General features: G+C 30.6%; 1 protein-coding gene across 11 annotated transcripts in view; it reads right to left on the minus strand.

Annotated features, from left to right (window-relative positions):
* Positions 1–1,269: 1,269 nt before the first annotated feature.
* The window catches only part of LOC132934817 (uncharacterized), a 31,144-nt gene continuing 6,352 nt past the window's right edge, over positions 1,270–26,061 (minus strand). The window contains exons 1-13 of one of the 11 annotated variants that reach the window (XM_061001194.1): positions 18,781–19,092; positions 15,135–15,666; positions 14,196–14,425; positions 13,047–13,352; positions 12,840–12,944; positions 12,021–12,293; positions 11,065–11,473; positions 5,763–6,172; positions 4,066–4,930; positions 3,714–3,974; positions 2,721–3,636; positions 2,532–2,633; positions 1,270–1,540 (exon numbers count right to left, since the gene is read on the minus strand). In XM_061001194.1, the coding sequence (XP_060857177.1) occupies positions 3,548–3,636; positions 3,714–3,974; positions 4,066–4,930; positions 5,763–6,172; positions 11,065–11,473; positions 12,021–12,293; positions 12,840–12,944; positions 13,047–13,352; positions 14,196–14,425; positions 15,135–15,360 (3,174 nt within the window). In that variant the 5' untranslated portion in view covers positions 15,361–15,666; positions 18,781–19,092 and the 3' untranslated portion in view covers positions 1,270–1,540; positions 2,532–2,633; positions 2,721–3,547. Of the gene's footprint in view, positions 2,634–2,701; positions 3,637–3,713; positions 3,975–4,065; positions 4,931–5,762; positions 6,173–11,064; positions 11,474–12,020; positions 12,294–12,839; positions 12,945–13,046; positions 13,353–14,195; positions 14,426–15,134; positions 15,672–16,713; positions 16,857–18,534; positions 18,755–18,780; positions 19,093–26,061 lie in introns of those variants that run through there. The other 10 variants (XM_061001193.1, XM_061001188.1, XM_061001189.1 and 7 more) reach the window with 10 other exon arrangements.

Here is a 26,061-nt window from a genome sequence, read left to right on the forward strand (position 1 = left end):
AATTATATAATGTCAAATTGAAATTACTGTTGGCAAAGTATAAATAGTAGATAAACATACTATCAAAACATATTTCTTGTCTCAGCAGTCTCTGTTGTTGTAATTGAGCCTAAAACTTGGTTAAGTGATGGTCAGCGACAGTTACTCCAACTTAAGAAACTGCCCCTTTCTTCAGTTTATTTGTTTGATGAAGGTCGTCTTTCCATGAATTTAATTGTAGAATATGTCAACAAACAAATTTAATTAGTGGTGGTTAAATATATTATGTAACTACTATAAATTTACCTTATTATCATAAAAAAGATCATTAAGAATCTTGGTTAAGTGATGGTCAGCGGTAGTTAATCCAACTTAAGAAGCTGCGCCACTCTCTAGTCTATTTGTTTGATAAAGGTCATCTTTCCATGAATTGAATTATAGAATATGTTAACAAACAAAGTCAATAAGTAGCAGTTGAATATATTATGTACCTACTATAAATTTACCTTATTATCATAAAAAAGATCATTAAGAACCTTTGTTATCATATTGAATGTATCGTTGTTTAGCTACCACCCTTTTCCATCATCTGTAGTTGATACTAGCTACTCAATTACAGCTATGCTCAATTGCAGTTTTCTTTCAGTGAACTCCGAGATCATATATGTGCAAGTAACCGAAAATAACAACAGTAAATAATGAATATTAGCAACTAAGAAGTAGTAATATTATCTAAGTCAATTAAATATGTACCTTGTGTGTCATCCTCACGGTATCTTTCCAAAATTACTTTTGTTCAATGATTTGCATCTACATATTTTGTCAAACTAGAAAATATCATCCATTAAACTTAATTATACTCGTATTCTCACTAAAATCATTCAATATAATTACTTTTGGTAAAAAAAAAAACATCATAAGTTAAACATTAGATAATTTTTGAGATATTAATATCATACTAAAAATATTATTGCAAATGAATAAACATAGGTACTAAACATTTTACTACTTTTTAAAGATTGTCAGGATTTTAAAAAAAAAGGTATTTATTCAACGTACTTAGAGAGAAAACGAGTACCTATAATTCATTTCACAATACTATTTTATTATTTTCAATACCACAAACAATTGTAATACTTACTTCACATGTCAATAACATGGAAAACCAATTAACACTTTGGTCAATTTAACATACCTAATATGTAATTAACCTTATTTTTCTGAACTATTGTATAAGTTAAATAGGACAGAAATATTTATAAAAACAAAAAACTCAATTGTATATACGATAAAATACAAATAAAGTATATTGTAATGAATAATAATAATAAAATAGTACATCTTTTAACAATATCAATGAGTAAGCAAGCACTTACAGAAACACGTTTTAAACTAAAATCGAATAAAAATACAAAACCATTGTGGTATAAGTAAAACAATTTTAAACAATATTAGTAGTTATTCATATAAAACTTAGTCTAATATAACAATTTATAATTGTATAAAAATGTTAAATGTTTTTCGAGTACAGAGATGGTCCTCATATTTCTAGTTTGCATAGCTAGAGTACAACATTTTAGAAAATAACTAAATTAGTCTGATTATTAAAGGAACAAAGTCCAAGGTTTGTTATCTCAGTGAAGTATCACAGATATTAAAACAAATTATTCAAGAATAATTTTAAATAATGAGGACCTGATTTTAAAGCTAATCCACATAGGTACCTATTTTAAAAATTATATAACAATATTTTTTTTTAATGGTGCATTTATATATTTTTTTACTTATAGTAATTTGAGTATCTGAAAATTGGGATAGTTTCACAAGTTTTTTATAGCCATTTTCTACCATGTTTCTTTTTGTTACTGAGATAACAAACCTTGGGGTTTTTTCATGGATTATATAGAGTACCAACACCAACACCAACACCTACACCACCGATCAGTAGTGAATATAAGGGTGTAGATAAAATTTAAAAAAGATACGTTAATTTCAAATAAACACACATGGTATGAATACGATTGTGATTATGGGAAATATGTGTCTAGTAAGAGTTCAATAATTTTTGTCAAAAAATGTAGCTTAAATTCAAAAAAATCAATTAATGTGGCAGGCTTAAAGAAAAATTGCCAAGAAATATTATTAAAGAAAAATGTTTTTTTACGGGTTTTTATTTTTGGTCAAAAACCAATGTGTAGCATTCTCTTGAACATCATGACAAATTTTATTTTAACTTATTTACAATCTTCAAGATTCTACAGGATTATACTATTTGTGTAATAATCTTACCTATCAGTCATCTACAATATGTATTCTGCCACCATTAGCATCACAACCTCTTAATACTCGGCACAGTTTGCATTTTCATAGCCAACGTCAGAACCAAGCTGTAGATGAAAGGTTCTTCCGAGTAACTGCGGTGTAGTAATAAACAAGTGATCTAAGCTGTAATGCAAGGGTCTTTAATATGTCAGTGTGTATGTTGATGGGTGGTGTGGTGACTGGTGATGTAGTTAATAGAAGAAATGCGTATTGAGTGTAGAATTATTTACGTTAAAATGTAAATTATGTGTCTGTGGATTCCAGAACTTGAGCAGCGTTTTACACACATGTTCGTAGATAATGGGTTTCAAAACTGTTAGAGTGTCCGTCTACTGAAAAAACCAAAAATAAATTTATTTATTAGTATATATTATATTATAAAATAAATTGTTATTAATACCTAAATTAAGTAAGCTCACAAAATTCTTCGGATAGCCGCGAAAACGTTTTCATCTCCATCCCTCTAGAAATGATTGGTCAAGTGATTTCAACAACAGTGGTCTTCAGACGGTAATGCAGTTGGTGTTCGTCAGGGAGTCATATGTTACTTTTTGTAACCATGAAATAAATCATTGTAAGGATCACTGGGATGGAAGTTATTATTTTTAAACGATGGCTGAGGATTAGTTACTGTTACTAATCAGCATATGAATTTAATGATGCATGTTTATTCATCTTGGTAGGTCACACTAAGGCAGTCGGATGAAACTAGTCTTCAACCACGAGTCAATAAAATATTTTTCATTATCAATATAGTGTGTTTATCAAGTCTAGTCGCCTGGGATATATAATTTTGAAATCATAGTCTTGGTGAACTTTTTTTTTAACTGCAGCCGAAATCCATTTTGACACAATAATATCTTCTTAAATTCTAATATATATCATTCTTAATTAATTATTTTGTATTTGATACATTGAGTGTCCATTATATTATTTAATCAACACGGTATAATATACATATTACTTATATACATTTTGTAAAAGTTTAATTGATACCCAATTACTCGCCGTCCATGTTTATTCACAAGTTCTGCTTGCTTCAGAAGTTGGACAACATTTGTCTTCCATCATGGAAACATATTTAATGTATATATATGGTCGTCGAGAAAGTAGTGAGTTTAACGCCATCACCAGGGCACAATTGGTAATTTTCAACGAATTCACCAAATTAATATATTTTTTTTATTGATTATTTTATCGACGAATCCAGTTTTGATACAAGATAGTTTAATATGGCTTATAGTTGTTAATCAAACGTGAGGAGAGGTAACGTCGTGCCTGTTTTATTTGATGACGATGGCTCTCCAGAAGTTTTGGCATTCACGTGCAGCACGTCTATTCAACCAAACAAACAAACAAAAATTAATTTACTTTCTGTACAAAATGTATTTAACAAATGTAAATTAGCTAACCTTCTAGAACCGTCCACCATGGACAGGCCACCGCAGTAAATGCGACGCTCAATGCAGGTGGTGGTGGTGGGGGTTCGAGTGGTTGAGGTCGGAATTGCGGTAGTGGTAGTTGCCGATGGAATTGCTGTTGGTGACCAACGGGTTGCTGTTTTGATTGATGATGCAGTTGACGGTTCATAAAGACAGGTGTCAATGACTGTGTATCACAAAAATGTAAGTAATTATCGTGTACTATCCTCGCTGGTGTAGATATTATTGAACCTGTAACATATGAGTATACACATTTTTAACTAACGATGTATATATCATTTAAATTTCTTATTGTAATTTATAGTGATAATTTTATACTTACAGTTTTGATGTGGTTTACGCCTTATATCAGTGGCCATAATCTCGGTCGTCCATTCAACCATATCATCGTCTTCGTGTTCTGCCGATGAGTCACTTTCACAGTCATACCTGTCCCAATCAGCTACTGGATCACCGGCGTTACCCCGTTGCGACCATTCTCGGTCAGGGTCTTGGCCGAATGCCGCGGCAGCAGCAAGCACGCCAATAAATTCGCCATCACTGTCTTGTTCATCAGAGTTTGATTCACCATGGTCAGAGTTTGATCCCGAACCTGAACCGTCACTATTCTCGTCATCGGTGATGGTGCAGCCATTTCCACCGGCACTGGAACTTCGACGGCGATCAATGGTTGTGATGATCTTTCCATTTGGCTTTCGTTTCATATTCCTATGACGTCTTCTACGCCGCTTGTTTTTAGTTCGTGTCCACCAGCCACCCGGACTCTTGTGCACGTACTGCACAAAACCCGATACAGCCGCTTCGGCCGCACAATAATAAGGTATAGGTGGAGGTGGTAGCAATTGAGGTTTTTGCTGATTTTGATTTTGTTTAACAAGGCTACCACCACACTGATCCAACCCATCGCTCTCAGACCAGGCCCGATGTGGCTGTTGCATTTTTCCAGATCTTCCTGGCGTTAATGCTACCGACGATAATCCTCTTATACTTCCATAGCGATTTGGTTGCTGTTGTAATCGGTTTTTGTAGTCATGCTGTTGTTTTCGACTATTTTTCTTTCCATACATGCTGTTATAATTATTGATATCATGCTGTTGTTGATAGTTCTGGTGATGTTGATCTGTACCGCGGTCATCGTCATCCAGTTGATCGAAAACAGATGTCGAGCATGGGTCACTGAGTCGTCTCTATTATTTCCATAATTAAAACAGATAAATTTAGAAAAAAGACTATTCCAGTATCAGTAACTAATGTCAATTATCTGTATTATAAAAGTGTTTAATAGAAAATTACCTAATTTAATTCTCACTTCACAAGAATTTTGGAGTATAAGAACTATCATTTCTAAATTGGTGTTAAATATTTTAAATGTTTATCAACAATAATGTTTTAAATAATATGCTAGCCTAACCCACATAAGTTAATGAATGTACGCTTGAATATGAAAAATAAAACTAAAATTGTTTAGAATTAGTAAAATGATTAAAATAAATCAACACCTATACTATAATAAGTAATTGGATTTATTTTAAAATGTATAGCCTAGTCACATAGCATTGCAGGTTAAATAAACAAGTTTAGGCTCGAACTTAATTAAGAATTAATATATATTTGTACAATTTTGATAATATTATATTGGCTCATGCTTTTATAGATCATTAATTATAATATGTGGTTATGATTTTATAAATTGTCTTGTAAATATATCACGTCCCAAAATCATATCACCAATATAAGTGTTTTTATAGTGCTATCTGTTTTAAGAACGATTATATTGTATCAATATTATTATTTTTATTATTACCATCGTACTGGAACTACTTGGCCAAGATGACCTCTAATTATAATGGAGAGATAATACTTAATATTCCCAGTAAATCCGGTATACAATTATAAATCATTTTGAATTTTCAATACTAACAAGTAACGGAACTTATGAAAATGAAATATGTTTCTCCCTCCTAATAGATTCCATTTAAAAAGTTTTAATGTATTATTGAACAACGAAGAATGTATTACCGGTCTTCCGTCCCGACGTCGTTGACGTTCAAGTTGTTGCTGCTGTTGCTGTTGATAATAATAGGATGGAGTCTGAGGTGTCTGCTGCTCGCTGCTAGCCGCCGTTTCATAGTCCCACCCGTAATCATAGTAGTCTCCAGGTTCAGAAGCTGTGGCCGTTCCAGTATAGGACTCGAGCTGCTGTTGTTGGTAACCAATCACTGGGGTGTAACTATCATTAGCGTGGTCATAACACGAACTGGCGGTAAAATCAGGGTCTTGATCGTATCTAGTGTCACCGTAATCGTCTTCTCCACCACCACAGTACTGTTGGTGATAGAGATTGTGATGGTGATGATGGTGGTGGTGCACGTGGTATTCAGAATTACCATCCACACCCGAGGCGACCGTTTCCATTCGCTGTATTGGTGCTGTTAAATAATTAATTTAATACAAATATTCACGTGATAAGCAGAGTTGTGTATTAATGCTACCGTTCGTAAGAGTTATGTAATGTAATTATTATTATTATCATAATAATTATTGTATTAATAAGCTTTTGATGGAACTTTACTATTTTATATAACCCAAAACGCTTGCGCTCGGTTTATTCAACACGATGCGTTATGACGAGGCTAAAATATTTATTTATATAATATTAATACTTTTAATAATCACACAAAATAAATATTAGGTAGGTATGTCCTAAAATATTTCCAAATAAGTTTGTTATAATTTAAAAATAAATGTTTCTAATCAAAATACGGAGTAAGAACTGCTAAAACCGTATTTGTGACTAAAACATAAAAACAACTAATAATCTATTCATACCAATTCAAAAATATTTCATGAAATTATAGCACCGTTGCTTTGAGCATAGTGGCTATTCTATATTATCAAATATTTGACTAATTTTTTAGGTCAAACATTTGCAACGGCGGAAGAAGTTCACAGTGCACATTATGTACAGACAAAGTATTGTATGGGATAACATTTTGTTATTAAAGATAAAATCCTGCATTTTTTATGAGAAGAAGCAGTAACGACGATAATCAAAGGCAACTCTAAATCATGTGACACTTCTGTATTTGTTTCACTATTACACTATTACTTACTGTAATACGCTACGACACTTTTACCTACATACACATGCATTGGCGAAACACTAAGTCTACAACTACAATATAAATTACACATAGATACTTACTAAGGTATACATATTTGGATTTTGGGCTATGGATTATAGCTCCGCTGATAGCGGCTGGTCGTCCTAGCGCCACCGTCAGATCACAAAACATAGTGTCGTCTTCTGTAAGGAGTGCAGGTTTTGACTTGACCGAACACTATTTCCATAGACTGTGATCTATCAGTAGTGACTGCTCCTAGTATATATACACGTACTTGAAACCTTACTATGGTTACTATACTCTGATGTTAAATACCAATACAGCGCAAATTACTATAAAAATATACACGTGGGACTTTGAGTGGTAAAACCCGTATAGAATATTAACCAAATACATTATCGTACATATCCTAAAATCATATTAATAAACTCGATATACCTACAATCTACATACGGTTTAATTTTAAGGTCTGGTACCTCGTGGGAAAACATTTATACTCTATAGTCTATTTCATTTAAAAACAAACCCAGTGGCGGTTGAAAGTTTCGATATGTCCCGAAGTCATCGTTCGTCCCCGGACCTAAACACCCTCGAAAAAAATCCCCAAAGCAAATACTTATGTATAACTGTACATCTTAAAATACTCATACCTAACTCACTTTAAAATTAAAATATAATAAAAAGCCTATATGATATTGCCTAGATAATAATCTTGCCTTTAAGTTTTATAAGAGGTCAATACTAACGTACTCTGAAGAGCGTTACATTTTTCATTTTTTTTAAATAAGTATTTTTATTTTTATTTTTTATTTAAAATTACTTAAATATTTATATATTATATTACTGTGTAAGTGTTTTTGAGGACACGCAATATATTATTTACCGTTTCCACTTAATGTTAACTTTTCATAAGCAGATCGATTTCGTGCACGATTATACGAGTAGGTAGTTATACTGTTTCCGATCAGACATCAAAATGTATTATATTATAATAAATAAACATTAAATATGTTTGACTGTTAAAGGTATTCAACTGATACTTTAATTCTATAGTTAAATCTGCCTAACTTGTTACTTGGAGTCGTTAATATTACATCCCACTAAATATAAATAATTTTTAGTGGTATTACTTTTTCTCGTCTAGATTATGTTATTATTTATACATTATTATTATAAAATTGATAATATTGTAGTATATTAAATATTAATAATTTAGTTAAAAAATCATTTAAGATGCTCTGATTCATAAACAGGAATACGATTAGTTTTAATAATATTAACTCATTTAAAACATTTTATTACTTATTTAATTTCACTGTTATATTTGTCAGATTGAGATTCTACTTACTGTACTGTTATTACTAAAGGGTATAATCTACCCGTTTATAAATAAATATCGTATAATATTATAATAATATAGTAATTATCATTCAAGTTTTATATATTTTTTTTATTATTAATTATTATTTTTGACAGCAGTATCCAATAGTTAGGTAGAGCTTTGGGGATTTTTTTCCCCTAGATTCCGTTATACCGTTAAGTAAACAGACAATACTTCATAAGTAAATAAAGTCAATTTTTACATAAATGTAAATATAGGATAAAATATTATTAAAACAATACAAGATGATATTATTTATATTCAATATGGAAACACGTGATATTTCTATCAAAACATTGATTTACGCAGTGTTATATATTGTGGCAATAGGTAGGTACGTCATGTAAAATGTTAAAATGTGCAAACTGATTAAAAAGAAATTACTTTTAAGTATGTATTACCTATCGTTGGAAATAATGAGTTTCACGTGATATTATTAATAAAATATTACACATGTTTTTCTGTCAATTTTGAAATACAAATCTCGAAATAGTTTTTTTTACTGACAAGATATTGCTTCTTTAACAGAGATAATATAATATTTTACTGTCCAGATATAATATCGTGTAAAATACAACCGACGGGAATAATTTTATAGGTATAGTGGTTGGAAGTCAGTACTAATATAAGCTTATAATGTGGCAGTTCTAGAGGGTAATACATAATACACTATATTATTACTGTTTTTAATTTCAAAAATACTTTTTACAAGTCCTTGTCGAAATGGAAAATCCTAAACAAACATTTTAAGAGTTTCCACAGTAAATAATTTAAAATTTATATCATGAGTCATGCACATGGTAGAGGGATGACGGTGTCGATGCGTGCGTTTAAGATGGTAAGCTCGCCACCAGAACAGCTGTCCGGATGCATGTACACCCCGCCATTCCCGTTATTTAAATCATGATCATAGTGTGAATCATAACTATGACCTTAATAGAAATAACATGATTAGCAGGACGAGTCCAAACATCGACATGTGAGGTATCGTAAAGTTCCTAAGCTTATGCCAAAAACGGTCATACCACTTCACAAGACAAACTATAAAATATCGTTTTTATGCAAACAATGAAAAAAACAAATATTGAACTAAGTTTAGAGCAATGTTTCTACATTATCTAAAACAAATCTTTCAACGTGATTTTGCTGGCCTCGAAAATAATTAGCTCCACGATTGTTCCAAACATTTATGAAAATGCTGTGAATGGTATAATAATTAATGACGAAATATATTGATATATTAATCTAATTATATTTTGGGTACCTACAAATAATAAAAATTACATTTCAGCAGGTCTATCACATAATTTTATATGTGCCAACCTATATACTTGTATAATATAGTATTATATTTTTAAGTAATATATATTGTATGTTGTGTGTTTTATAATGTATACAAAGGGCTTGTACTGTAAATTTATAATATAAACAAATACAAGCAAATAGTATGTGTGTTGTATGTAGTTGCGTGACTTGAGTTTAATCATAATAATTAGAGCTGGGATATGGATTGGGATTTATTTTTGTTGCAAAATCCTTTTACAAAATATGTGGTTTGTAATTTTCACAAATCACCGTGTATAGTGATGCAAATATAATTTTAAATATCTAAAGTACCTGTGTATAGTACTTTAGATACCTAGCAATTATTAAATACAGCATGCTACCTACCTATCTAGTTAGTATGTACGAATCCCATTTAAATATTTATTATTATTTAGTACTATTGAGTTAGTTAAGACACTAAATTTAATAATATTTATAATAATAAATACTGAATTGCATTCTCCAAGTGTATATAAATAATAATATAAAAACTACAAAGTATTCTAGCCAGATTAAATCAATCGTGCGCATTTCATACATTGTATTGTGCTGTAATTTTGATGTGTTGTTTAATATGTATATATAGAAGTTTTTTTTTTTACTGAAGAGAGTGCAAAATATTACATTGTATGTATTGGGATAAAAACCTTCCACTTGAAAACTACTTTATGACATTACAGTACCTAGTATAATATTAACCTGGAAAACGTCATGCATAAATAGAGGCATACACAAAAATTTGCCTGGAAAAATTACTAAATGAGATGCAAAAAAAAAATGTATCTAAAATACTACAAATCCAAAAAGCGCCTTAAAAAAAATGTGGAGTGAGAAATTGGGTATAATTGGGTTCGAGAATATCACAATCTTTATGACCTTACCTACTATGGCCATAGGATCTAAAACATTTAAGACAAATAATCCAAACAGGTTTTAAAAATCCATATTCCATATTAAGATCGATTTAGTATGATGGAATAAAATCCGGCCTTTTTAGTATAAAAAACAGACCGATTCGAATCCCTTTAAAAATAATTTAAAATGAACCATCCACCATATTATATGTAATAAAAGTATCTATATAATATTATGAGTAAAAGTTCATATTTTACATAACGTTATTTTTCAGTAAAATTGTTATAAAACTATTCTTATAATTTAAATGTAACTGTACGAGAATTATATTATCTAAAGACAGTGTTTAGTGTTCATATGGTATTCTGTCCATAGTATGAATGACACGTTAGAAAGAACAAAAAAAAAAATGATTTAGAATAGGTAGTATTTGGTATTATTTAATCAGATTCCATCTTTACGAATCTGGAATTTTGGGTTAAAATAGTATCGGACGAATTCTCGTTTTCATATTTTTTTGACGTTCACGTAAAAAACAATCAAGATAACAATAATGATAACAATGATAATTATAATCACAAACACTGACGTAACACGCTGATAGCTTTTTGTAAAAAAAAGCGTTTGTACTTACCGAGCGTGACAGCCATCTGGGCCAGGCCCTTCGTGTAGTCGTAGGGGTCATCATCGCCGACGCTGACGTCACCAAAGTCCAAGTCGTCACCGTCGTGATTTTCGTCGTCCGATGACAATTCGCCACCGCCGCTGTCGTCGTTGTCACAACTCGGCCGACAACCACGCACCGTCACGTACTCGACGCGATCGGCATCGGCGACGGTGGCGTTGGTGGAAGAGGCAGAACCGTAATAATAATCGTTGTCTCCGCAGTCTGACGACGGGGCAGAGTCTTTGCCACTGACGAACAGAGCCGTCAGCGATGCGGACAGGGCGGCGCCCAGAGACGATTTCTTGCCGCCCCGTTTCCGTTGCTGTTGCCGCCGTCGTTTCCTTCGTTGACGTTCCGCATCGCGGTACAAGCTCATCTGTAAACAGGACATGGCCACTAAGTCTCAAACGTGAGTGTTGTTACATCACAAAGTATTGAACTCAATAGTAATTTTGAAGACAATATCAAAATCATAAATTATCGATAAGCAAAACTGGTGTTGAAAAAAATTTTAAAGCAATGATAGAAACGTGTTTTTATATTTGAAAGAAAGATTTTAAATTTTGCATATCGAAATGAGTTAAGTCTAATCGATCTAAAAGTATTTCAAACAGGTTCAGAATTTTCAACGAGTATTGTAAATTATTTAGCGATGACAACGAATCGTACAGAGGTTCAGTCTTAAAATATACTGAAATACATACATTACGTATTATGTGATGATAATATAGATAGGTACACCTTCTGTATGAGATATGAGACTATAAATCCCACGTTTAAGACTTGGGAAAATGTTTCACCGGCGTTTTTGAGGGTTTTTATAGACAATTTTAACGACATTTTAAGAACAACGAAAATCTAACTACGTAGAGGCGTTTTTACACCAAAAAATAGGGTGTAATGGTAAGACATAATCTAATTACCTTGCACTCGTATGCTGCGCGCACCGCAGCGTAAGGGACGGCGCCGGTAAACAGAACCGCTCTGTTTAGATTCTGTTGTACTTTGACGGGACCGGATTTGTTACGACCGAACAGATTGCAATCGCTGCCATCCAAATCGTACTCATCGTTCTCGTTGCCGTCTTCGATGTCGTTATTGAGGTATTCCTCGACGATGGTTTCCGGACCCGGCCAAGCGGCCACCAGCTCGGCGCAAACTGTCTGTCCAGGACGTACAACCACCGTGCGGAAAGCCTGCGTTAAGGACGATGTGAGATTATTAAATATTGTTAGTGACAATTAAAAAAGTATGTACAATTTACTAGGCAATTGGCAAAAAAATGCAATTAACAAGATACGAGATCACCATAATTATTAATTAGTGTTTTTTTTTAATTTCAAATTATTTTAAATATATTTTTTCTAATATAAATTTAATCAAATTTTACTAGACTATTATTATACTATTAGAGTATCATATTTCTAAAAATGTTTGAACGAAATAAATCGAACATTTATATAAAAATCTCAAAAACATATCGACCGAGTTAACTAGGAAATACGTACTAACTATTCTACATAGTACTGAGTTTATGTTCAAGACAGAAATATGAGCAAGTTATAAAGTATTAAACGTTTACAATTGTGCGTCACCATACACATCTGGACATCTGGTATCACTAGTATCAGTGACAAAATTAAACTCTTCAAAATATTACTTAACATGATAAGTGATAACCATTGATATATAACACTAAAGTGTTCGATGGGGATAACATAATATAATATAGTACCACCTACCTCTGCGAAATCGTCGACGGCCCAACACAAGGCGGGGTACACCGGCCGCTCTCTAGGTCCCTTTGCCGCGTCCATACGCCGACCACTAGTCGATGCGTACACTGTCTGCTCGTGCCGAAAAAAAAACAACAATTACAAAAATTAATTATGAAATATAAGAACCACGTCAGAACAACGCATTAAGTCCGAGAGACAGTTAACACTCACGTGTACGTGGCGCGACAGCAGCTGCAGGTCGTATTCGCAGTCTTCTTGCCCGTCGGCTGATGCGAATTCTCGTGATCCGTCGAAGCCGCTGAAACAGGCAGAGGCAGCTGCCTTCCTGGGTACACGCGCACACACGGCCACCGTGAGCGTGTACCGCAGCCGATGGACGATGGCGTTCAGGCACACTGTGTGCCGCCACAGGACGGCCGGATCGCCGATCGGCAACATGGTCGGCTTTTGCTGCTGTTGTTGCTGCTGCTGTTGGTTGTGCTGTTGTTTTCGGTAAGCGCGGGTGTCGTAAGTGACCTATACGCCAAGGTGCGTGGGTAAAGAAAAATCGAAAATTTTACCATCATATATCTAACTGCGGGCGATCTCTATTAAACGGCGATATCGCACCAAGTAGCGTATTATTCCCATGATCCCATTATTATACATATAGTGGTAAAGCCGTGTAAGACGTATAGCACTACAAAACGTTATCAAGTTAACGAGTTGGACGGAACACAAAGTCGTTTTTCGATGACAATAATTCTGAACCTATCTATGATACAAGAGATTGGTACCTACCTACTTCAAAAATCAAATTGATGGAGTAAACAGAGCATCAAAAACGTACCTAAAGGACAGATTGATTAATGAATATTATGGAACTTGTGATTATTTTAGTCTGATAAGATAACATTTTATCACTGAGCATAATAAATCCCGACACATTTACAACTTTACCAATATTAATGTGGTAATATTAAGGTCTCTAAACTATAACCTTCACAATTTTGCTTTGGAATTCGAAATAATAAAACAGATATGGATGGATTACAGTGGCGTCCCTGAGGGTGGAGGCAAAGGGGGCGAACACCCCCTTAAGTCGTGAGATTTTCTGTTTTTGCTAATAGATAAATACATTTTATAAGTTTTGTTATTTCAACTTAACTGTCTGTACATTGATTATACAAATCGTTGAAACAAACATTAAACCTATAGGCTATAGATTATATTATAAGGATATAAAAGTTAAGTTTTTGTTTATCAAAGCGGTATTCAAAACTAAAATGTCCCCCCCTCTCCTATGGAATTGACCTGAAGACGTCCCTAATAGGTTATGGATATTAAGTACATGTATAATATGCATCGTTGCATCCTTACCCGTCGCCGACGTTGTGAGGACAGTCGGCGCTTAATGCACTTGCGCTTATTTCGCCGGCGCCGCACGAAAAACAACAAATCATCTGAGTCGGCTGTGGTGGCGGTCCTCGTGCAGTCCTCGTCGAACACAAAGTATCGGAGGAATACGTCGGTCCACCAGTACGCCGAGGCCGCCTCGTCGTCGAGCTCAGATCCGGTGGATGTTACTCCAGTTTTAGTCGCTGCTCCTTCTAAAATAATGAACATGAGAAGCATTACAAAACGTATAAATGAACGTAAACAAAAATATTAACTTAAAAACGTGTGAACCGGCGGCGCCCGTAAAAATAAATGTGGCGAACTGTGTATAAAGTATAAATGTTGCAATTTTGTATTATTATTATTTTTTTATATTCCTTAAGGCCTCAACACATAATTGTATAATAAATATAATATTATATAAGAATACAAACAACCGTAACTCGTAACTAGAATATTATACGAACGATAATCGATGCATGTTTGCATTATCAATTTGGCATGTCTGCTCACACACCCTGATACCGATAATCAAATGTAAAAAAGAAAAAAAGAGAACTTAGTTGTATTGTTTTTAAGTTAAAATTGATGAGGACACTACAATATAACGACAGCATTTCGTACTTTCCATGTACCTATGTATAACGATTTTTTTTTTCTGAATTAAGACTTCAACACTTCAGGTCATTAGCCTGTTACTGTGGGGGAGGGTGTAGTTGGTTTGGACACGCGTATGTGTGGCAAGGATTTGTCACTAAAAACCCGGGTGGTCACCCATCCGGGAACTATAGTGACACCGTCAGGTGAGTACACTCAGAACACGTTTCGTGACCGAACCCACCAAAACGGTTAACCAGTAAAAGAATTATGGAAAACCCACCACTGACCTAGTAAAATACATATAATATGTAAGACATTTACCCGTGGCCGAAGTTGCAGCTGGACGTTGGCCGTCTTCACGGCGTCGTCGGCTCTGCCGACCGCCCGCGGCCACGCGTTGGCGTTCCCTCTGCCGCTGGAACGCGATGTCCGCCAGCAAACGGTCAACGGACGAAAAAGCGGTTGTGGTACGCTGACCGCCAACGCCATCCACGTGCAAGGCGGACGGCCGCCGACGGGCGAATGCTGGCGACGTGGACGCCTGCATTGCGATGTCTGTGTTTTTTTGTCAGTAGGTGGTGATGGTGGTGGTGTTGGTGTTAGTGTTGGTGATGGTGATTTGTGGTAGTGTAGTGGTTGTGATTGTGGTGGGGTTGGTTGTGGTGGTGATATTGGTGGTGGTATTGTTATTGGCAATTACGGATGGTGACGATATTGTTGTTGGTCGTCCCGGACAGTGATGTGGCGGCGTCTGGATGTCGCGTGCTCGGATCTTGGTAGTGGTGGCTGTGGCGTCGAGTTGTCGCTACCACTGCTGCTACTGCCGCCGCCGCCGTCTCCGTCGCCGTAATATCTATGCTTACGGAAAAACGTTTTGATTATTTAATATTCATATTTTCGTGGTTGATACTCCGACCAAGCCGAAGTTCCAGTAAACCATGCAAACATAATGCAATATAAAATAAACCACAAATGTGTAATAATATTTGTCCACCAAACTCGGTACAATAGGTTCATTCTTTCGCTTTGAAATAACAAAAATAATAATGTAAAAAACACGATAAACGATGAAAAAAATAAAATATTTTACATAAGGCTAGGATTTACATGCATTAAAGGTATATGTTTTTCTTGTTTGAAGCGTTCTTTTAAAAATTCGGTCAGTTATTTCTTGATAGATTCAGAATAAATTCATAATGGATATTTTATTGCATTGTCTTAACTCGACATGTAAATATGAAAATTGCATATTTTGTGGCATTTTTATACAATATTTGAACGAATGTATAAATTATAATGTAAACACTAGATACCACGTCATATTATTCTGATAATTATTTAAAATGTCATTAGATCAGTGATACAATTTAAAAATCGAATAAAAATTATATGCATTTAGTTGAAAGTAATACCTACTCTATTAAAAATTCCATGCATCTATTTGAAGGTAATGTCATATATACGTCCTAGCCCAAATAATAATTGTTAAAAACACAGCTACCTACTCAAAAACGAGCACTTGTAACACATAAAACAATTTATGATACAAAATAATAACATAGCAGTCTAAGCTTAAAAAATAAAAATCAAGTATAATATTGTTATAAAATTATGTTTGTGTGCAGTATAGTAATAGTATTATAGGTCATGTGTGCTGAAAAACGCAAATGGCATGTGCGTAAAAATCGTTAGATTATATAAATGATTCTGACAGTGTCTTGTATTTAGGTATCAATAGTTTAAATCTAATGATCGTGATTATGTAGGCATAACTTTACATAATGAGTCATATATTTAGTATATATTATATTATTAACAATTATTATTAACGTGCATGTAATAACGTCATTGAACACTGAAAATATTACTTAAAATATATGAAGTGTTAATTGATACGCACCTACTATCATCTGTGTCGGAATTCATGTGGATATACCTTTTGAATTATCTTTCATCTTTTCCAAATAAACTGAACTGTAGATTGTGGATAATCGATTTTTTTCAGATTTAATTTATTTAAGAAAAGATTTATTTTGAAAAATCCTACAAAATGTATAATTATGCTTTATTTTAATAGAAAAAATTATTGATATTGTAAATAGTTTTATTTAATTATTTATAAGCACAATAATTATGATATTTCTATTGGAAATCCGATACTAGATAATAGTGTAAAAAACTATATAAGAAATGCACAAGACCAGTTTATGGATACGAATATACGATAGTCGATAATATTAGTTATTACAGTAGTATTATATACAAGTATAATTACTAAGTATTGTAATAGCCTACTGACGTTTTGTTTGCTGTATTGTATTTACTATTAACAGACTATATTCAATGCCTTAATTTTAGCACAATAAACAACTTAATACCTATTTAACCAATGGTATATTTTAATTCCAAAAAATATTTATTCAATAGAATAAGATCGTACGTACAGCGTACTAATCATCAAAACAAATATGATTTCAAATTTTCATTGTTTTAAACAAATAGAGTGAAAACATGTTTTTATACAAATAATGTGCAAGTATTACATTAAGTTTATTCAAATATGTTATTTTTTATTTATACATATTATAGGTACCTATAGTAATAATAATTTTATTATTAAGTACTAGGTATTGGGTTTTACATATTATATTAAAAATGGGTTTAGAAATAATGTTAAAAGTAAATGTTTTTGGTTTACATATTTTTTTAGTAATCTAAACTTAACAAGGTAGTTTACGATGTCATTTTTAACGCATTTGTATAAATTATTACAATTTATACTAATGTGCCTAAAATAATTTATTTTAAATAATTTCTAAAATATCGTATATACAGTTTATTATGTTATAGCTAAAGCTTAAAAATATTTAAATGTATATAGATACAAAGTAAGTAAAAACACAAATATAATATACCTATGAAAAAATGTAAATCCAAGATTTTAACAAATAATAACAATTTGTATTCACATCTGAAGTTAAACATTTGACGAAATTGGATAACGAAAATTAATAAACAATTTCCAACAATTGTAGTTAAAATTTGTTCAAATTCAACAAATGTAATCGCCAAATGTTACATAATCATATAAATTAGCATAACGACGCAAAACATTGTATATAGGTAACGACTATCGTTCAAATAATATTTAAATATATGTGAAACAAAGTGTTTGACTTAAACTCGTATAGGAATAAGATTAAAATAACATTATTTAAACTTACTGCCAATTTGGTAACCTGATACATCATACGATATTAGTGCAACAATATAATAGGCCAACTAGATAATGGTTTTTTACATAGGCCTAACAAGTAATATAAAATATTCATCAATTTGTCTATTATATTGAATAAAGTGTTTGATTTAAACTCGTATAGGAATAAGATTAAAATAACATTTGTTATACTTATTGCCAATTTGGTGACCTGATACATCATACGATATTAGTGCAAAAATATAATAGGCCAATTAGATAATGGATTTTTTTACACAGGCCTAACAAGTAATATAAAATATTCATCAATGTGTCTATTATTTTGAACAGGTATCGGACGATAAACTGCAGACGACAAGACGGATAATAATAATATTATATCTTTGAATATACCGATCGGACGACCGAAGAAATAATAGTATTAAATGTGGCAATCAAATTGGTGAAAATTGTTGTTAGATAAAATGTACGCGAATAATATTATTGTGATGAATAAAAACGTACGCCGAGTGATGTTTACTTTCAATTTTCACCGCCGTCTTCCGGTCACACACATACGCATGCACGCACACATACACATAATATTATACGTACACACAAACACACCCCCGATCGATAGAATAATATTTTATTACAACGAATTATTATTATAAAACAAAACAGTCGCGGGTGACAGCTATAATAATTATCATTATCATAATATAAATTATTATGATTAACGACCATCACACGGTTCGCGTAGGTACATACCTAAAGTTGTGATAGTACGGTGTCCGCGTGGTGTGTGCCAATAAGAAATGAAGATTATTATATTATTATATTGTGATTTGTAAATAATAAATAATATCGATATTATCTTCCGACGCACATACAAACATCATCACTACACCAGTCACGCGTATATTACAATAACTCAATTATTATTTACGTAAATCGCGTGATTTTTGCAAGTACAACGCTAAACAACGCCCGACAACCGTCGAGTAGACACGTCGTCTACAACTGCCGCCGAACGGACGCTAGACAGTAAATAATAATAGTATGATAACAGAAACGAGTAAACGAACGGCGGCGGCGGCGGCGAAATATCGATCGGGCGGGCTGCCGCCGCCGCTGCGCGAGGGTGGTGCAGCTTACGAGTTACGCGACATTTCATGATAACAAATAATAATAATAATACTATTTATTTTATTATTATTATCATCGTTGTTATGTGCCGTCGACTAGCTGTCTTTGACCGCCTTGGATGTTCCACAGATGGCGCGACCGTTATGGGAATCATAATATTATATTATTATTATGTTCCCAGACAGCATTTTGTAATGATAATATTATAATAGTATTATAATAACGTTATACTAATATTATTCGTTATTACAATGTTATAATAATATTATTAATCAAAAAATTGCTGTCCGGGTTATTATGATTTATGGCAATACGAGGTTTCTAAAAAATCTTGCGATGAGAGGTATTGTTGAAAATTTAAAATTATTATTTTATTTGTATCCCGAATAGTATGAAAAACCTGACATTTTTATTACGCAGTGCACTAGTACATTTTATAAAAGTTGTACATGTTAATAATGTATATTAATTTGAAATATTTAATATCCAAATGTACTCAAAATCCGTGGTTGGAAGCCACGAGATCGATGGATCTAACGGCAACGAGATAAAGAAACTGTAGAATGAGAGTTACAATGACTTATAAGTTATTCGTACTGGAATTTAAAAAAAAATTAACGTTGAGCCATTATATTAATTTTTTATGAGCATTTGAAGTTCAAAATATTATAACGTACGTAATTGAATAGTCACACGTAAAATAAAGATTTCACAGCAATTTTTGTTAGGTAGATTGTTGTAATTCAAAAAATATTATTCGTAGAAACTTGAAAAATACTTAAATTATTATTTTCCCTACTCCATGGACTAAACATTGGACTAGTTTGTATTAATTAATAAGTATTAGACATTTTGAATTTTTTGTTTACATGTGTGTTGATATCTTTATATAAATATGTAATGAACTTTTATCTCAACAAAATGTTTTTACATAATCCCTGAAAGTGCAATTTAAAAATACTAAAAATATAAACTTACAATTTTATTTCATACCTAATAGTGTTTAAAGTGCAAATTTCAAGGAAATACATCAATAATTACATAAGTGTGCAAATTATTTTGTAGTTAAAAATTACATTTTCAATTTTTACGGGCAAGGCTTGAAAATTGATTATAAAGTTCATAATAAGTCGTTTTACAGAAACCTAATAAACCTTTTTTTATAAATATTACAAATTCAAAATAAAGTTAAGTTAAGTTAAAAGTTCCTGGTATTTTATCGTTCACTCGTTAAGTTAGGGAAACCGTTTAAAAAAAGCTAACTTAACTTAGTGTAAAAATAAAAATTCCAGACACATAATATGGTTTATTAGATAATTATTCTTAATGCTCAAGAAAATTACTGGGGAAATTTAAAATGATGCATCAAAGTAAAAACCTCATTCAAAAATTTGTATTATTCTTCTGACAAAAATTAACTTAATTTAGAAACTTTTGAAATAAAATTAACTTGATGTTAACATGTTAATCTTGAAAAAAAGTAATTTATTAAAGTAACGAGTTAATTAACTTAATTTAAATTGATTTAACGATTTAACTTAATTTTAACTTTTAACTCGTTAAGTTAAGTTATTTTAAAATAATAAAGTTAAGTTAAGTTAAAAGTTACTGGTATTTTATTGTTCACTCGTTAAGTTAGGAAAAAACATTTAAAAAAACTAACTTAACTTAGTGCAAAAATAAAATTTTCCAGACACATAATATGATTTATTAGATAATTATTCTTTATGCTCAAGAAAACTACTGGGGAAATTTAAAATGATGCATCAAAGTAAAAACCTCATTCAAAAATTTGCATTATTTTGCTGATGAAAACTAACTGAATTTAGAAACTTTTTAAATAAAATGAACTTGAAGTTCACACGTTAATCTTGAAAAAAAAAGTAATTTATTAAGTTAATTTGAAAAAAATAATGAGTTAATTTGAGGTAATTAACTTAATTAAAATCAATTTAATGTTTTAACTTAATTTTAACATTTAACTTATTAATGCCCAGCCTTGTCCATAAGTACTTGAAAGTTTTAGCCACTATACATATATTAGGTAATAAACACAATGAACTTTTCAAAACATTTAGATAAATTTCAAGCCATTTATACGATACGAATCTATTTACACTGTTCAACAGTAATTTATTGAATTAGGTAACGAATTGAAGGTAATAATAGTTAATAAGAGTTATTGATATTATAATAATTATCATGTTATAATTAATGCAAATTAATTTGGCAACACTTAGTTCACCGTATACTAATAAAAAAATTAATTAGGTTCCTACTAATAATTGCAAAATATATATTTTTAGTAAAATTATATCTTTAAAAATATCATACTAGACCGTCTTTTCTCAGTTTTTTTTTCTAATACCTACAATAATTCATTATTGATTTCAAATTTAACACGTACAATGTACTTAATACAGTAAACTCCTTCTCAATGAAGGCATTATATTGATATTCGACACACTTGAGTTTTTTTTTAAATTTTGAATTCATTTTATACGTAGTTTATTTATGCATTTATGTGAGTTTTCAAATATATTTGATAGTGCTAATATTATACTTATATTCCTATTTATTCATATTCAATTTTTGGAGCTGACTTTTTATAATAAATGTATTAATTATTCTGCCTGTGTGATACTATACGAAAATTATATACTTAAAAATATAGAAATAATGTTTGTTGAATATTTTAAACAGAATATTTATTTACATAACGAAAATTAGTATGGCGAATTGAGATAATATAAGGTAATATAAGCACCAATATAAATATGATAATATAAGCTTAAAAAGATATATGTTTTCTGCATACTAAACAGACATTTAAAAATATGTAGGTATACAAACTATAAATTATGTATAGGTAGGCTTTATATTATTTATGTATCAGCGATTATAGAATACTTATATGTGTATAGGTAGGAATTGTAAAACGAAATAGTTGAAAATATTTTTGAATAATCAAAAATATATATGAATATAGTTATAGAATTAATGTGTATTTACCGTTTTGTTTCAAAGTATGGTAATTATGTGGTAAAATTAGTTGACTGTCTTAATCAGAACATCAAACCAGATTTAGATTAATTTCAATGAATTAAATATAATTACCTAGCAATATTTTATATTAATTATTAGTGGAGAATGGCATTTAAGATATTTTGAACACTGCAGTGTAAATTTAAATTTAAAAACATTTAAATAGGATGTTAATATTAGTGCACATATTTTTTAATTAATTTTAAATTATCTCAGAGTAAATCCAGAAAAGAAACTTTAAGTTTGTTGTGAAGTCATAACAATTTTTTATTTTTTTTTATTTGATATAGTTATTAATTACAATTATTTATTCTAAATTCATGCATATTTTTAAACAGCAAGTAAATTAAAGAATACTTCTTTAGGTGTTTACACTGAACATGTTAAGTTAAAAGTTACTCGTATGTTAACTCGTTAAGTTGAAAAATAACTTTGAAAAAAAAACTATCTAATAAACGATAAACCATGTTATTATGTATTTGCAAAAATAAAAATTCCAGATACATAATAATATGGTTCATTAGATAGTTTTTCTTTATGCTCAAGAAAATTACTGAGGAAATTTAAAATGATACATCAAAGTAAAAAACCTCATTCAAAAATTTACATTATTCTTCTGATGAAAATTAACTTAATTTATATACTTTTGAAATAAAATTAATTTGAAGTTAACACGGTTATCTTAAAAAAAAAAAATTAAAAACTTATTAAGTAAAAATTAATTTGAAAAAAAAGTAACAAGTTAATTAGCTCGTTTAGTTGAATTATTTGAAAATATTAAAGTTAAGTTAAGTTAAAAGTTACTAGTATTTTATTGTTCACTCGTTAAGTTAGGAAAAAACATTTAAAAAAACTAACTTAACTTAGTGCAAAAATAAAAAATTCCAGACACATAATATGGTTTATTAGATAATTATTGTTTATGTTCAAGAAAATGACTGAGGAAATTTAAAATGATGCATCAAAGTAAAAACCACATTCAAAAATAATAACTTATTAAAAATATAATGAATCTTATATTATTTATGTATCAGCGATTATAGAATACCTATGGGCTATGATCACAAATTCACACCTATAATGTGTATAGGTAGGAAGCGTTAAACAATATATGAATATAGTTATATAAGTGTGTATTTACTGTTTTGTTTAATTGTTTCAAAGTATGGTAGTTACTAATAATTATTATGTTGTAAAATTAATTGACCGTCTTAATCAGAACATCAAAACATATTTAGATTAATTTCAATGAATTAAATATAATTACCTAGCAATATTTTATATTAATTATTAGTGGAGAATGGCATTTGAGACATTTTAAACACTGCAGTGTAAATTAAAATTTAAAAACATTTAAATAGGATGTTAATATTAGTACACATAGTCTTTTAATTCATTGTAAATTAATTCAGAGTAAATACAGAAAAGAAACTAAGTTTGTTGTGAAGTCATATCAATTTTTTTTATTATTTTTTATTACAATTCTAAATTCATACATATTATTAAACATGAATTAAATTTAAGAATACTTCTTTAGGTGTTTACACTTTACATGACGCGAATGACATGATTGTAGTATATATTCATTAATAAATGTTGATAACGTATAATTGGTTGGATCTAGACAAATAGGACTCTGGACTGTGGCACAATGTGGTAATAAAATTAAATTTCAACGCCCGTACAGAAAGGTCATGAAACGATAATATTATACGCCATCGTAGGCGTTTTTAATCGAACCTAACTAAACAGTGTTCTATTATATTACGCTCCATAATATATAAAGATGACATTAATCATTCATAATAATACATATTATATTGTGCTTAAATAATTGTGCGTAGTGTAAAATTAATATTGTACTTTCGTTCACAGTTACCTAAAGATGTTAAGTTTTTTATATTTTTATAATTTTTAAATATCAGTGAGTTTAGGGTCGAATGAACTAATATGTTAAAGTATTTTATTTCATTGGTAAAAATGACATTTTGTTATGGGTTTATTTTATAGCTTTTTATATTTTTAACGTTGAATTACTATTATAAACTATTGTAGGTATATTATCGTTTAGGTTTTGGTGGCAGACACTTCATTCACTAGATATAACATTATGGTCTGCGTTCCAGGTAAAAATTGTTAAGTGATAAATACAGTGAACGACAATGGAAAGTAAAAATGATACAAACGTAAGAAAACGACATAAAATGATTTGTTTTTTACTTTATTATGCAAGGAGATGTTTATCTTGCGGGGGTCGGGTGAATGTGACATTTTTGGTACGGTTTTTGAATGCTCAAGAAAAAAACAATGGCAACAGCACAGCTACCAATAGTGAGGACGACGACCGGAAATATTGTCACTGTTTGTATTGTAATCGAAAATATAAAATCGGTATATATTAATATATTATACATTAAATTTGTGGGTATTGTGTAGTATACATTTTATACTACGCACAATACTCATAATACCTAATAGGTATAGTATGTAAGTGGAAATGTTAACATCTGGGTCACGATGACGTTAGAATATAGGCTATAGCAGTACTATAGCACTGTACTCGAATCAGAATAAACGATTATTATTATGTTCACTTTTAAATAGTTATTAATATGTTAATAGACGTACAAATAAAATTTGAAATAGGGACGGAAACTACGGATTACCTAACCCGGTTGATGAGTAGTTTTTACGATTAACAAAACCACGAATGACACCAATGATTATTAGTTGAATGGCAACTTAACCGAATCAGTTTGTTTTCTTTAAATAGTGGTTAACCGGCTTTCTTTATTGAAACAAATTATTAAGAGTACGAATATAAAACGAGCGTCGAGATTATAGCTGGTATGTGACGATGATCGTCATCAATCATTAAATATTGTGTATAATAAATGTAATATCACCTAGCTATAATATTAGTGTATAATATATTTCTACACATACGAGTTTATTTTTGAATTTCAGCTTTAAAATGTTTAAGATATTTTGTATCGAAATTATTTAGTTTGACATATTATATATTATGATTCATACGATTCATAATATATATTATATTAGTCATATATTAGGAACAACTATTTAAATTGGATTGAGCTATATAATTAAAAATTTTTTTTTTATTAAATGTTAAATTGTTCGTACCTACTTATGTTTATATTTTTCAAGTTGGTTATACCTATTTAAAGAAAATATATTTATTATTTATTCATATTAAAGTTTTTGCTAGGTATTTTTTTGGTTGGTAACATACTAACAACGGTAAATTCGAAACATTTTAGAAGTTCTTTGTACATCACAGTGATAATTAATATAGTGTATTTATAGTATCTAGCTGTACGAAATAAAGTAATTATGTAGGTAATTTATGAATGCTATATATAGTATATATTATATTATGTACCTACTTAATAATAAATAAATTATTAAATCATATTGATCTCAAAATTGGAACTCGAGCGGAGAGGTTACCATAATAATTTATGGTAATTTATACCTTCGTGAAGTTGATGACTGGGTACCCGGAGTAAGGTTATGAACAATTATGAAATAATAAATGTTATTATAACAGTTATGAAACCTCGTATTGCCAATAATCTCTATTAACTAGTCAATATCATACACGTTTAGTACTAATAGTGTATTTATAACACATAGTTATTAATTATATTTTATTAATAATGATTAATGATTATTGATTAATGTTAATAATTATACACTCCGCTACAAACAATTACAAATATTATCAAATGTACATGCCTACCTAAATCATAGAATGTTTATTCAAAAATACACATCTCATCTACAATAAAACCTAACGTATACAAATTATTACCACTGCGGTAACTATGTAACTGT

This window comes from Metopolophium dirhodum, chromosome 1, assembly GCF_019925205.1.
Source record: "Metopolophium dirhodum isolate CAU chromosome 1, ASM1992520v1, whole genome shotgun sequence".
NCBI lineage: Eukaryota > Metazoa > Arthropoda > Insecta > Hemiptera > Aphididae > Metopolophium > Metopolophium dirhodum.